Source organism: Pristiophorus japonicus, chromosome 3, assembly GCF_044704955.1.
Source record: "Pristiophorus japonicus isolate sPriJap1 chromosome 3, sPriJap1.hap1, whole genome shotgun sequence".
Lineage (NCBI taxonomy): Eukaryota > Metazoa > Chordata > Chondrichthyes > Pristiophoridae > Pristiophorus > Pristiophorus japonicus.
In genome coordinates this window covers 127,976,434-127,992,122 of record NC_091979.1, presented here as the reverse complement: position 1 = coordinate 127,992,122, position 15,689 = coordinate 127,976,434, and the positions used below count along the sequence as shown (strand labels likewise).

The following is a 15,689-nucleotide window of genomic DNA, read 5'->3' as shown; positions in this document are numbered from 1 at the left end:
TTTAAAATATGAAAAATTCAAGCTAAAGAGAAAGCTTAAAGCAGCTGCAGAGTAGTGTGCACTTTATTGATACAGTTTGCATTCATGTAGATTGTATATTAAGAAATAAGAATCAGGTGTGATTAAATGGAACATATTCTTGTTGCAGACATTCTAAACTTTAATGTCACTGTCCAATAAAGCGTGTGACCTATGTGCATCATGTGACCGAAAGGTCTATTACACAAACAGAAAAGATCTATTCTTTCCCAGTGCTGTGAAAACTGAAACCTGAGGGCAGCTGAAGAGTCGCTGCAAATGGGCATATGTCTTGTAGAAAACAAATCCAGTAAAGTGGAAAGCAGAATTCTGGTTGCAGATTAATGCAAAGGCTACAGTCTAAGTAGTTTCCCCAGTTTACAAAACAGAAATTATTATTAAAGTGGTTCATTGAAATCAATGGTATAAATATAAGGTTCATAAAAACTGTCATCTTTATAATCCTGCCTTATCCTCGTATTTAAAATAGTTTAGAAGCAGTATTATAATCAGTAATAAGAGAATTTAACTCTCACAAACGCTCAGTGAGTTTAACTGGTGGATAGATAAGTGTAACAGTGAGGAAAGTCCCCCATTCAATTGCTGCTCACTGCTGAGTTAGCTAATCTCAGCTGAAGCAGCAGTAGAAGTTGCATTGGTGGGGTGAATTTTAGCCTAAAAAAATGGATGGGTTGGGGTCGAGTGGGAAGTTAGTGTTAAAAATCTGAATCCCGACCAAAATTAGTCTCCAACTCGCCCACTTCCGGTTTTAACGGAGGTGAGACCGGGGGCGGGAAGCCAACCCGCTCCCAGGAGGTGGGTCTCTCATTTAAATATTATAATGAGGTTGGAAGACTCTGCTTTGACCACCATTTTGAATTTAACTTCACCTTGTCAGGTTTTGCAGGCCTCGTGAAATCCGCCAGCTAATGCACAGCGAGGACTGCTGGATCCAGCGTACCAGCCTAAACACCTCCACCCCCTGTGATCGGAGACCCACCCCACAAGGCCTTCGGATCCCCTCCATGAGGCCTATGCTCCCCCCAACCCCATACTCCTCCAGACCCCTCGTTCCTCCAGCCCTCGATCATTGCTGACACCTCCTGTTCCGCCAACATCTGCACCTCCCCCACACCCCGTTCCTCTGGTCCCCGATCCTCATCCGACCCCCACCCCCCCCATGTTGGTCCCAGTTCCCAAACATCATCCGACCCCTTCCACCTGTGCTGGTCCCGGTCCCCAGCCTATGCTCCTCCAGCCGCCCCCTGGCGCCCCACACGATCCCTCCCTCCTCTCTGTGGCCCACTGCTGCAGGCCTACTCACCCGGAGCCAGCCAGCCTCTCAATCTGGCTGGCTGCAGGTGGGAAACAGCGTTTTCCCATGCAAATCAGGCCCTGCCATTAAATTCAAGGGCTTCTTCTCTATTTACACTCACTGAGCACTTTCCATTACTGTTGACTAATTTATAATCTTATACCACAACTGTAAGTAGCCTACAATTGACCTTAGTATCTATGGTTTAGAGAGTGGAAATAATGACTCAGCAGGAATGTATGACATTTATTGTAATTATAAATGATTTGTTTAAATGTTATAAGCTTATCCAAAGTTACCATTCTGTAACTATGTAAAATATAATACTGCCGCACTTTGTAGTGTAATATAAAAATTTACTCTGACAAGCATTCCGCACACTAATTCAATACCTTATACAGTGTTTTAATTGCAACTATCCCTGCACTTACCGACATATTTAGTGTCATTGTCATTGTGACATATCATTGTCACATTTCTGCAGTTGATATGAAGAGTTGCAGTCTTTTAGATTTAAATAGTATTAACTTAAAAAGGAAGAATTTCAGTTGAAGCACCAAAGGGCCCAAAATATGCAAACATTTCATACAAGTTAAATATTTAAATATTTACATAAAATATTTCCTGTATGATTGGAACAGTCCATGATGTGCCGTAACATATTTATAATCAGCTGGACATTGTGTTCTCTTCTTCATTGGAGGACATTTCCAACATTTGCTCATGTTTTTCTTCATTCTCTCCCACATCGAGCATCTGTGACATTATGCTTTGAAAAATTGATGAATTTGAAGTGATCCAAAAGAGCATTCTTTTATTATGCATATCTGCCAAAAAGACTATTAAAGGTGTTCTTTGGCTCGAGCAATCGTTAAAGGGGCACGATGGTCCGCCCTCCTCCGCCATCGTACGTCGGGTTCAGGTACTTGCATGGCGTCCTCGTCCTCCTTCTCGTCATCTGCATCTTCCTTCTCATTATCATCAGCCACTCTCACCGCAGGAGGGTCTTCTCCTACCAGCTGCTGCCTCATGACGGCTAAGTTATGCAGCATGCAGCACACAACAGTGAACTGACCGACAATCTCAGGGGAGTATAGCAAATAGCCTCCGGAATGGTCCAGGCATCGGAAATGCTATTTCAAGATGCCATTGGTCCTCTCTATTGGGTCTGTAATGGATCCATTGGTAAGGATGCATCTCTGTGATGCTGCGCGTTGCAATGTGCAACATATTGTATTCCCAGTCAGCTTCCGTCGAGTTACGCGTAGCGGCGTCATGAGCCAGTTGGTGAGGCCGTACCCTTTATCTCTCAGTAGCCAGCTCCGCCCTTCTGGCTGTTGCTGCTGAAACATGGCAGATACAATGCTGTCGCACAAGATGAACGAATCATGGGTGCTCCCAGGGTATCTTGCATTGACTGACATGATGCGATGCAGGTCGTCACACACGAGCTGTACATTAATGCAGTGGAAGCCTGTTCTGTTCCTGTACATCTCGGAATTCTCCAAGGCGATGTGGGAACAATAAATGCAGCCCTGCACCTTTGGGAAGCCAGCAATCCTGGAGAAGCCCACAGCCCTGTCACGCATTGCCTGGGCAGTCATGGGGAACTTTATGTAGTCATTCCTCCAGGTATATACTGCAGCTGTCACCTGCCGAATGCAGATATGTGTTGCATGTTGAGAAATGGTGCACACATCCCCAGTTGTAGCTTGAAACAATCCGGAGGCATAGAATGAAAGTGCAGCTGTAATCTTCACTTCAACTGATGAAGCAGTCCTCCTGACGCTTCTAGGTTGCAAGTCTGTTTTTATAAATTCCCAGATCTCAGTTACAGCTTCTTTGCAGAAACGCAGCCTTCTGACAGTCTGCATCACTCAGGTGCAAGGACGAATGCCTGTCTCGATATACCCGAGGTGGATAAGACCTCCTGCCCACCATGCTACAGGCTCTGATGTTCCTTATGCGATGACGTTGAATCAATTGTCTCCTATGTAGCAACATCATGCAGAAGGCTCGTACAAGGTATGGCATTGTCAGTTTTCCCCCCATAGTTAAACGTTACCTTTACAAGAAGCTCAAAACGGCAGGAAGGCAGGCAGCGCAGGTTCTCTGTTCTCTCTCATCAAGGTCTGTATGGATGCACCACACCCAGGTCTTGTGACTTCTCCTCCTCCCCTCCCTCACCCTCAACTTATTGCAGTCTTGTGACTTCTCCCCTTCTCTCCCCCGCACCGCGCGCCCCCCCCCCCCCAAACTCATTGCAGTCTTCAGAAGCCTTCTGATCGGCACCTCACTCCCCAGGCTCAGTGTGCATAAGCCTTCCGATCGGTCGGCATCTCCCTCTCACCTCCCCCATCCCTCCACCCCGGGCTTGTTTTCCAGCCGAGCCCCAAGCCTGTGTCCGGGGCCAATTCTGGCGGCCAAAGCTACGATCCTCCAGCCCTGCTTGAAGACATTCAGTGGTGGCGTGAGAGTAAGAAAAAAAAATGAAAACTTCTGAAATCCCAAAAACTTCCATTTACTATGTTAACAGGTAAAGAAAGTTGAACTTTATTATTGATTTTTAGTGTGTTCTTGACTCCCTCCAAAATATTCGATTAAAAACAATGGCATCTTTCAGCACCGATTTGTCAACGTGTGCTGCTTTCTGCTAACTCACCAGAAGGTTTTTCGAGAGTGGCCAGATATGCCGACCTACGAGGAAAAATTTTTGGACAAACTGCGAAAAATTATGAAAACCAGCACAAACTATTAAGTCAAAAAAAAAAACTCACCTAGAAAAATCGGAACTAACTCAGTTACGCCAGCGCAGATCGCAGGGGGAAACTTTGAAAAAAAAATATGCCAGAAAAAAATGGCGCAAATGACCCGGAAAAATTGAGCCCCATATGTAAACATGTTATACATCTCCATCACTTCCTTAATTATCACGCAGTAAAATACTGGCCTGCATTTCGTCTGCTATGCCTGTTGCTTTTACATATAAATCAAAGCATTTTCTTCTAATTACTCCACACTTGTGCGATAATTCCTGAAATGATCAGAGAACTTCAAACCTTCCATTTCTATCCAATATAAAAGGTTTCTAGTTTATTGGAACAACTCTCAGACTATCTGCAACATGTCTCGAGCTTTATTCAAAAGGTCTGCTTGTTTATAGATCAATCCTATCTCTGGCTCTGTACAACTTTACAGGGTGCTATGCAGTATGTATACATAAAAAAGCTCTGTATATACGAGTATCACCAAGTGGCATTCTTTCTGAACAATGAGCTTTAATCACTACATCCATTCATCTGCATTCCTACACCAATTCGGGAGGGCTATAAAAATATCTAATGCCATTGTTCTCATACATAAAAATGAATTGTGTGTATTTGCTTAATGGAAAAACACTAAGTTATGTCACGAGTGATTGAGGAAGAATTTACTACCTTGACTGTTCTGCTTTCCTAGTAGAGGAAATGTATATGATTAAAGGGGTAGAGTTTCCGCTGGTTTGCACTAGTTTTATCAGCCCGATCCGGGTGAAATGGGCTGAACCAGCCCAAAAGATCTGGGAATTTAAACATAAGTTACGTCACACGTAAATTGAATTTCTGTATTTTTTAACGCTGCTTTAATTCTTCTAAACCTGTCCCCACTCACGAAACTGGCCACACCCCCAGGTTGAAATAACAAGCATGGTGAGTTTCCACCAACTGCAGTCGTTCTTCAAATTAAGCTCCATTTCTTTGGTGCACAGGCACTAGTAGGCATGTTTTTAAAGATTTTACATATAACAAAATAATTAATTTACTGAGAAACTGACTAGTGTACACTAATAATTCAGTATATATTTTTTTAATTCAATTTCAGTGATTTAAAATCAGGTTACTCACAAGTGGTGGATGAAAACTCTTATTAAAAATGTTTATTTTTTGTGATTAACTCATTTTCAGCTGTATTAATGAAACTGCACCAGGTTACCATTCTTAAATACATCAAGGAATATTTTTTAAAGCAAAGAGAAAAAGTAATCAATTACAACCTATTATGCTGCTCGATTGTGCTGGCTCATGGAAGATTTTACATTTGAAATTGTGCAAATTAATTTTAGAGGAAAACTTGAACTGTCACCTCACCAGCACAATTTCATTGGGAATTGGCACAAGGTAGAAAATCATACAGGTACCTATCAATTAGCAACTGGTTCACAAATATTAAAGATCCTAACTCACTCAACATGGCCCCAAAGAGATTAATCTTAGCTGTGACAAACTGACAATGTGCTAATTGTTTTTAATTCTACTGTCACATGAAGCAATGTCTGCATTCTGAACTTCTGTGGATTTTTTTTTAAAAGTATAGAAATGATAGCCGAAATGGAAATGAAAATTTCATGAGCAGTGAATTTCATGATTCGTTATTAGGGCAAATATGGTCTTTTGCCCAAACTTCTATCTTTATTTGGATTAACATCTAGCACAAAGGGAAAATAAGCTGAAGATAAACCCGTTAGTCAACTCAGCTTTCTTCATGGGTTGTATATGGATAGGTGTCTCATGCTCAATACAAAACCGTATCGCAACAAAAGGTCAATGTCAGTTTTCATTTTCTGTGCCTTTTGTAAAATACTGAAGACAAACATTTGAAAAATCAGTAATTCTTGTAATATTACTGTAGCAAGGGTTTTAACAAATCTACCGCCATTATGTTATCATTATCAGGTAAATAAGTTATCACAGAATGAATGGCACTTGAGTAGTGATGATACAAAAGAAAGTGATGTGAAGGGATTCAAACCAGAAAAGGGAAGCATCTTTTAATAAGGATTCTTTACAACCCACAACCTATTAATCAGCAACATTGGTCGCTTCAATTCTTGAAAGATTTTTACCATTAGTAAAACATAACTTCCCAGCTTTTCATATGCAATGGGAAGAAGCTTGCACAGGCAATCAGACAGCTAACATTTACCAAGGTGCTTGGAAAGCTTTAATTTGGGTCCTAGTTTTTATGATGAAGGGTTAGTGGTCAGATTGTCTGAAGTGATATTTAAAAGCTATTTAAACCTGGAACGTCTGGTATACGAAATAGTAAAGCAACAGTAGGGTTAGATAAGTTTCTGAGGAAAAGTAAACAAAAGATGTGTTTTAAAAAATCATCAGTAAACCAGAAAGAATTACAATTGTGGACAGCTCACCAAAAATATACTCTAGAATTAGCATGCCAGAGAGAGAGACTAAATTATTCCAATACACCAGTTCATTTGCTTCTGCAAGCAAGTTTTCTTTTATTTTGTACATTTTGTGTTCACAAAGGCAAGGAGTTTTTGCCACAGAATGTCAGCATCAAGCATTTCCATATCAGATGTACTATAGGCACTGCTCAAAAAACATACTTTAAACCCACTATCAGAAGAATACCTCTGCTGAACCAGCATATGCTCCTGAAATTGTCAAATAACATTTCACGTAAGGTCTTTGCAGTCTGAAAGAGACTTTCATTCCCTGAGTCTTGGCTCTTTTTGTCCCAACAGGCACAGGTATGACTTTGAGATGATTGAGTTGTTTGCTGTCATAACTTGCTATAGCTGTTTGTAACCTGGAAATCAGAACCAATAGCAAAGGCAGCATTAGCTACAGTGCTCCACCATTTTCTGTTGCTACAACTTAGCAGCACCTCAATCCTATGCTTATTAATGGTTCAGCCTTGCATTACTAGGCAATGTATAGATGTACAGATGCTCACAATTCCTCCAGAGGGTTACAAGTGAAATATGCATCTGCAACCTAAAACCCATAAGATTAAAGGCAACAACTGCATGTCTATTAAAAGGGAAAAGATGAATTGGAGATGTCAGTGGTGTCATTTAACCCCCTCCCCTTCCAGTAACTATCCCACTAAAGTGAAGTCTTTTCATAAATCATCATATAGAATACAAATACTGGCTGCAATTGATTACTGTAGTAGTAAAGTTTCTCGAGGGGCCACACGATTGGCCCTCAGGTTGCAAAAGCGATCTCAAGTGTATTGTAATCATTGCAGCTCAAGGTCATTTCTGTAACCTGATGGGCAATCATTTACCCACAATAGTCCCACACATGTAGTTAATATGTCCTGAAGTAGAATTTTTAAAACAGGAAATGTTTGCATCCATTTTGAACCGGCTATATTCCCCGTTTCAGACCATTAGTGGTCAATAATTTTGTCCTATTGCCTTTTAAAATCATTAATTTGTGACCAGTGCCTGCTGATGGCAATCACTAAACAACAGCAACATCTATTCTCCCAAATATAGTAATATGTCCTTCACACATTCTGATCGAGAGTTTTAGTTTCAGGAAATAAAGTGTATAGTTTCAGGCCGTGACTTCAGTTAAATTCACACTTCAGTTCATACTTGAAATAGTGTAACTTTAATGGATGTCATATAAGTCACTTAGATGTCTAATTAAAAATAAGTCTGTGCATCAAACTAATTTGAAAACAAATCACACAATAAGTTTAAACTTAGTATGGGGCTCTCCCAATGGCTCAGCAATATTGGCTAATGAGAACCTGTATTTACATAGTACCTTTCGCAACCTTAGGACAGCCCAAAATACTTCACAGCTATTAATTATTTTGATGTCCGGTTACAGTTGTTCTGTAGGTGAACACAGCAACCAAAATGCTCATAGCAAGATCCCACAAATAGCAATGTGCTAAACGACCCGTTAATCTGTTTTTTTCTTTTGGGGAGTTGGTGGAGGGATAAATGTTGGCCAGGATCCTGGGAGAAGTTCCCTACTCTTCTTTAAAAAGTGCTATGGGATCTTCTATGCCCACTTGAACAGGCAGACAGGTTTTTGGTTTAAAAACTCACCGGAAAGAGTATAACTCCCTTAGTACTACACTTAATTTTCAGCCCAAATTATATTTTTCTTCAGTCGTGGAAAGGGACTTGAACCCACAACCTTCTAACACCGAAGCAAGATGCTACCACTGAGCCAAGTTGACACTTGTGCACACATAGAAGATGGTGAGGGTACTATAATTTGCCTCAGCACTCCTGGGTTGAGGAGGGAAAATGGGCTAGAGCTCTTGCTTCTGATTGTAGCCAGTGACTCTTATTGGGTGTGTAGATGTGGATCTCAGGTGAAGACAGGATCAGTACAGCTGCAATCCCTCCTCCCTCCTGCACCTCACCGGCTAGACAGACTTGTTAATGTATTTACACAGTTGATGATGCATAATGCCACTGTACACCCCTATTGGCACACTGATCTATGTGCCCCTAAACTTCCTTTTCCATTGAGCACTTCCCCATTTCTTCTTTTGGAATAACCTTTACTCAAACACAGCTCTATGTTCCCACCCACAATGGGTACTTCTGCTGGTTGGTTGGCAATTGTGTGAAAGGAGGAGGTCATCACTTTTTTCCCTCTGCCAATATTTTCCCCTCATCATAAGGCACTGGGGTACAGTTTGATGGGCACCAGTCACTGTGCAGTACCTCAACCAAATGACCGTTATTCTTGAGAGTCTTGACAGTGAGTGTTGTTAGACTCTGACTGTGATTAGGACATCATAGCAGAGTTCCTATCTTGACTCAGTATCCACATGTGTGCACTTTTACTTGGGATAGAATCAAGAGGAAGAATCCTGGCCAATTTTTCCATCTGATTCGCGTGCCCCTGCAGCTGTGCTGGTTGAAAACAGCTAACTTTGCAGAAACCATGATTGAACCTATACTTTTTATTTTCCCATCTCACTGGATTTACTGGAAAAGCAACAGAGGATGCCAGAAATATCAGATGGCACAGAGCCAGACTGCTAACATCCACCCTTTTGTTACCAACTATGTACAGCCACCTGGCAATATTAGAGAAAAACTGCTTCACAGGCTTAGTTTCAGCAACAAGGCAACTACAGAACTGTGCCACCTTCTTTAAAGAAGCTTGGGTGATCGGGGATGAGGAGAGAAGGCCAGGGTCAGCAGTGGTGATCAGGAAGGGGGGTGTAAATGTGGGTTCAGGAGGAGCAGTCCTGTTCACCCAGCTCCATATTGAGGCAAGTTACTTACCTTCTTTGTTGCAGGCGATCCCCAAGCCTGGTTTCTCTCAGTTCAGCCTGCGGTGGTGCTGTCTGCGTCAGGGCAAACCAATCTTGGAGAGGGGATCTCAGCAGGCTTACGTCCTTTGAATATGCAACTAATGGGCCCAACGTCAGCGTCAGCCACTGGTAAAGGATGCCTCTTGCTTGTTCTTACCCAATATGGCAGATGGTGTATTCCATTCAGAAGTGTACGCAAGTTTCCTTTCATCATTTTGTGGCCTTGGGTTTGATGCAATTTTTAGGCCAATCACCCATGCCAGGCTTATTTGTAGGTAAAGATCTACTGAAAGGATGGTTCCGTGGAGATCAAGATTACCCTTTTCAGCTATCAGGATCATTATAAAGCATACACTGGCAGCTTGAACTATTCTTCATTTGCATGGACAAATCAATACAATACAACCTCCCCAAGGTCTTCAAGATCATTGTCTGCTGCATAGCTTTACCATGGGGAACACAGATGCTGACGAAGAACGTTGCTGCAGAAACACTAGTGCAGCTAGTGAGATTTGTGCATCACGACAGCAAGAAAGTGGCTCCACACACATTTTTCCAGTTATTCTTGGGATATGGGTGTTGCTGTCAAGGCCGGCATTTAGTGCCCATTCCTAGTTGTCCTTGAGACGGTGATGGTGACCCTTTATCTTGAACTGTTACAGTCCGTGTGGTGAAAGTACTCCCATAGTGTTGGTAGGGAAGAAGAGCCAGGATTTTGATCCAGCAACAATGAAGGAAAGGCTATATATTTCCAAATCAGGATGCTGTACAACTTGGAGGGGAACTTGGAGGTGATGGTGTTCCCATGGACCTGTTGCCTTTATACTTATAGTACTGGAGGTGTGGGTTTGGGAGTTGTTGTCCAGGAAGCCTTGGCGAGTTGCTGCAGTGCATCCTATACATAGGATAGACTGTAGCCACAGTATGCCAGTGATGGAGTGGACGTTTCGGCTTCTGGATGAGATGCCGATCCAGCATATTGCTTTACCTTGGATGATGTCAAGCTTCTTGAGTGTTGTTACGGCTATACCCATCCAGGCAAGTGGAATGCATTCCATCACACTCCTGATTTGTGCCTTGTAGATGGTGGAAAGGCTTTGGGGAGTCAGATGGTGAGACATTTGCTGCAGCATAACCAGCCTCTGACCAGCTCTAATTGCCATGATATTTATGTTGGTCCAGTTGAGTTTCTGGTCAATGGTGACCCCAGAATATTGATAGTGGGGACTTGACGATGGTAATGCCATTGAATGTCAACGAGAGGTGGGTTAGGCTCGCTCTGGTTAGACATGATCATTGCTTGGCATCAGCATTATACTGCTGATGGGCATTGCTGACAAGCATTCCCGAATGTGAGTCAACAGCAGTGATAGCAAAACGTGGTAGGCAGAGTACAACTTATTGGAATCATATTTTCCTGCTGTACATCCCTCCAAAAAAATGTAGCTTAACTGTTCACATAAGCCAGTTTGAATGATGTACAGCCTATGCCTAGAAATTATAAACACTCAGCAGTTTAGACATTGTTCCAGCAGCCCCAAATCGCATACCTGCACAGGGTGAAAAAGGCAAGATAGGTGCACACTATTACCTCCCACTCCTCCTCTGCATCCATCTCTCGGAGTCCCCCTCTCATCCCCTTTCCTACTCTCTTCTCCCGCTCTGCCCACCTCCCCTCTCGCCTCTCCTCCCCACAGTATGCAAATTATAATAAAATGGTTTTACAAAAACTCAGAACCTTTTATATTTAAAATAAATATTTATTAGTGATTTCAATATATTCCACATGCATCCCAAGTTAAACTCTTGTCCAATTTTCTTTAGCATACAATCCATTTACAAGAACCATAGCACACTTTTAGTAAATATATGTATCATAATATATGTATTAAGTACAAATTAGAAAAAGCTTTAGGCACTTAAGTACTTAAAATCTCAACTGCACCCTATTCAAAATTACCACATAACTTCAAAATTATCAAATTAATTAAATATTAAGGCTTTGAAAATACAGTGTAAGACTGCCCCTAAACCAGTTTGTAGCACTCAAGATAGAAGCCCTTTAAATTCTCATTTTTTTAAAACCTAATGACAAGAGGTTTCTTCTCTTAAAATATAATGTAGTAGACTGAATGTTTCACAGATACTAAGAGTGATGTGATTACAAACAGTAGTAAAGATACATTTTGTCAATTCAAGTTTGCTATGTAAAACAGTTATTGCACAGGGAATTGAGGTCAGTGCTTCAAGAAGGAAATGTTAAACAAATTTCCACACAAATGTTACAGCACATGTATCTGACTTAAGTGGAATTTCAAGTTTTAACCTTACCACATACATATATATAATGAGGTAAGTTTCTAACAGCAAGACACTAAATATTAGAACAAATTTAAGTCCTTTACATGCTATACCGGACTATTACATTTGAGTTAACCACTTAAAACACTTTTAGCTAGGTGAAGCACTTAATCAACTACACAACGTACAATTGAGGGTTTGTATATAAGGTGTTATAACAGTTGACAAGATAAAGGCAACCCATCTCAGCAGCATAGCATCTTCTGAAGCACTGGATATCTACGTCGAATGCATTTGATAAGTGAGCTCCACCAGCATAAGCGGTTAGAAGCCAGTATTCCAAGTTTAAAAAAAAGGAATTGTATTTGTCTGTGTTAAGGAGAGACTCTTCTGAAACCAGGCCACAACCAATAAATTCATCTTCGAAAATACTGAAAGAAAATCAAAACAGATTGAATTCAAACTGAAAATCAAATGGGGTATGATCAGACAGTCAATAAATAAAATTAGCTCTGCACCTTATTCAAGTAATACTGTTTAGAACTATTTATGAATTTGGGTGTACCATATATGCTTTCTTGGATTCAGTGGCATTGATTGCTCCCTTCAAATAGTCTGAGCATCTTACTTTTATGGGAGTTAACTCTCAGACTATACATATGGATTTGAAAGCATAATCTAGGAATATGACAATAGCAACACCTTGTGATCTGGACCAGATACTTTCAGATGTCTTGCATGCATATATTTTTTTTCAGTCTCTCAGAAGTAGACCAAGTGACTTGACTATCGAGCGGAGGGTAGCCAATGTAACCCCACTTTTTAAAAAAGGAGGGAGAGAAAACTGGGAATTATAGACCGGTCAGCCTGACATCGGTAGTGGGTAAAATGATGGAATCAATTATTAAGGATGTCATAGCAGCGCATTTGGAAAGAGGTGACATGATAGGTCCAAGTCAGCATGGATTTGTGAAAGGGAAATCATGCTTGACAAATCTTCTGGAATTTTTTGAGGATGTTTCCAGTAGAGTGGACAAGGGAGAACCAGTTGATGTGGTGTATTTGGACTTTCAGAAGGCTTTCGACAAGGTCCCACAAAAGAGATTAATGTGCAAAGTTAAAGCACATGGGATTGGGGGTAGTGTGCTGACTTGGATTGAGAACTGGTTGGCAGACAGGAAGCAAAGAGTAGGAGTAAATGGGTACTTTTCAGAATGGCAGGCAGTAACTAGTGGGGTACCGCAAGGTTCTGTGCTGGGACCCCAGCTGTTTACATTGTACATTAATGATTTAGATGAGGGGATTAAATGCAGTATCTCCAAATTTGCAGATGACACTATGTTGGGTGGCAGTGTGAGCTGCGAGGAGGATGCTATGAGGCTGCAGAGTGACTTGGATAGGTTAGGTAAGTGGGCAAATGCATGGCAGATGAAGTATAATGTGGATAAATGTGAGGTTATCCACTTTGGTGGTAAAAACAGAGAGACAGGCTATTATCTGAATGGTGACAGATTAGGAAAAGGAGAGGTGCAACGAGACCTGGGTGTCATGGTACATCAGTCATTGAAGGTTGGCATGCAGGTACAGCAGGCAGTTAAGAAAGCAAATGGCATGTTGGCCTTCATAGCAAGGGGATTTGAGTACAGGGGCAGGGAGGTGTTGCTACAGTTGTACAGGGCCTTGGTGAGGCCACACATGGAGTATTGTGTACAGTTTTGGTCTCCTAACTTGAAGGACATTCTTGCTATTGAGGGAGTGCAGCGAAGGTTCACCAGACTGATTCCCGGGATGGCGGGACTGACATATCAAGAAAGACTGCATCAACTGGGCTTGTATTCACTGGAGTTCAGAAGAATGAGAAGGGATCTCATAGAAACGTTTAAAATTCTGACGGGTTTAGACAGGTTAAATGCAGGAAGAATGTTCCCAATGTTGGGGAAGTCCAGAACCAGGGTTCACAGTCTAAGGATAAGGGGTAAGCCATTTAGGACCGAGATGAGGTGAAACTTCTTCACCCAGAGAGTGGTGAACCTGTGAAATTCTCCACCACAGAAAGTTGTTCAGGCCAATTCACTAAATATATTCAAAAAGGAGTTAGATGTAGTCCTTACTACTAGGGGGATCAAGGGCTATGGCAAGAAAGCAGGAATGGGGTACTGAAGTTGCATGTTCAGCCATGAACTCATTGAATGGCGGTGCAGGTTCGAAGGACCGAATGGCCTACTCCTGCACCAATTTCTATGTTTCTATGACTTCACATAAAACAATATGCTGCTTTATTTCCCATCAGGTAAACATACAAAATCAACAGTTATGATCGCATTCACTTACTTCTATCAATATAACTTGTACTTGTGCAATATAAAAATAATCAAATTGCTATGCTATCTCACTTCAATGGATTATCCTGCTTGACTTAAAGTAAATTGTCTAACTCTTCTCTCCGGTATACAATCCTTCTCACAGCCCTTTGCTCCATGGCTGACTCTAACACTTTGTAGCTGGAGACAGTCAGGGAAGAAAGGGCCATGAGAAAAGTCCAGAATCCAGTGTCAGCTTTTAGTCAAATTCCTTTAGTACCTCAATCACCAGTAACATGAAGTCTCTTGACATGGTTTACAAACCAATGGAAATTTCTCACTAACCACCTATTCGTAGAGAAATTTGTTCCAGCTAAACCGGCAAGAGTTGGCCTGCAGGTTGACTGTAATTAATCACATGTTCTGAAGATACAGTATAAAAACACTCTTTAAAAAGTTGGTATTTTCACTGAATACATCCGATTATAAACAAATGATTATTTTCCCATACATTTAGAACCTTCATGCAAGCAGGTTGCAGTATTTCAGCACTAATAAAATGAAACACATTAGAAGCAGTTTTCAGTACTTCAACATTACATAAACTATCAGGAACACAGTGAATATGGGGAGGCTTTTACAATGGCCCTAACTCTCAGATTAAAAGTATTGTGACCAGCCACTTTCTCCGTCTCAGTTTTGTCACATTTTATTTTCACACATTAAAATCAGCCAAAATACATTATCCAATTCCACTGAATGATTGTTTAACCTCTGTGTTCCTTTTTAAAATCAATACACAACAAGCTGTGCAGGACAAATGGCTGCTAGTGAAAGTGTTGACAGAGACCAAAACAGAGAGTATTAAAATACTAACAAACCTAGGTAACTAAGGAATTTGGGGAATGAAAAAGAAACAGGAAGGAATCTGACAAATCTGCTTTCTCGTTAGATTTACAGAACTTCAAATAACAGAGGAAGGCCAGCCTTCAGAAAAGCAAACCATTAACCAGACTTTCTATCTCACTATTAGCACAAAGACTTGAAGTTAGCATTGGTTACTCACTGGAGTTACAAAATCTCTTCCCTTTGCCCAACAGCAGTTTTACCAGTCGGCGATATTGCAGCTAGAAGTCCATCCACAATTTCTCGCTTTATTTCTCCAACAATTGATTCTCTTATCTGATGGGCACAAAAGAAATTCCTTCAGTGTCACAGTGTGCTCACCCAATTGGCATTAAGCATTTCTGAAATCCCTCCATTTTTCTTCTCATACTCGGTATCACCAGACCTTGTGGCTCCTGCATGTAAATGTAGACAGATGACTGCTCCCAAGGCTCTGGCAGTATTATTCTTCAGACAGTTGCTGGAAGGTAAGACAGTGGCCTAGCTAGGTCAACCAATCTGCAAAATCCTCGCTTGAGGTTAGTACTGGAATGTATAGCACTCAATTGAACATTACTTGATTACAAAGACCTGTATATCTTGGCTCAGCAAGAAAGGAGTTAGGAAATTCACAAGATGCAGATAACCTACCAGCTCAATCCTAGACTCTTATTCACAGCACAGGAGTTACGGAAAATGTTTCAAGTTTGTTTTGTTCTCATTCTGTAGCACGTTAAAACATATATAGTACTCAGAGTGAGAACAAGCTGATGGTCTAGAATGATCAT

General features: G+C 41.2%; 1 protein-coding gene across 8 annotated transcripts in view; it reads right to left on the bottom strand.

Moving 5' to 3' along the window:
• Positions 1–11,154: 11,154 nt before the first annotated feature.
• Positions 11,155–15,689, bottom strand: part of itprid2 (ITPR interacting domain containing 2) — a 208,873-nt gene continuing 204,338 nt past the window's right edge. For all 8 annotated transcript variants that reach the window (XM_070875806.1, XM_070875805.1, XM_070875810.1 and 5 more), the window contains 2 exons: positions 15,083–15,198; positions 11,155–12,147 (listed from right to left, as the gene is read on the bottom strand). In XM_070875806.1, coding sequence (XP_070731907.1) covers positions 15,088–15,198 — 111 coding nt within the window. In that variant the 3' untranslated portion in view covers positions 11,155–12,147; positions 15,083–15,087. The remainder of the gene's footprint in view (positions 12,148–15,082; positions 15,199–15,689) is intronic.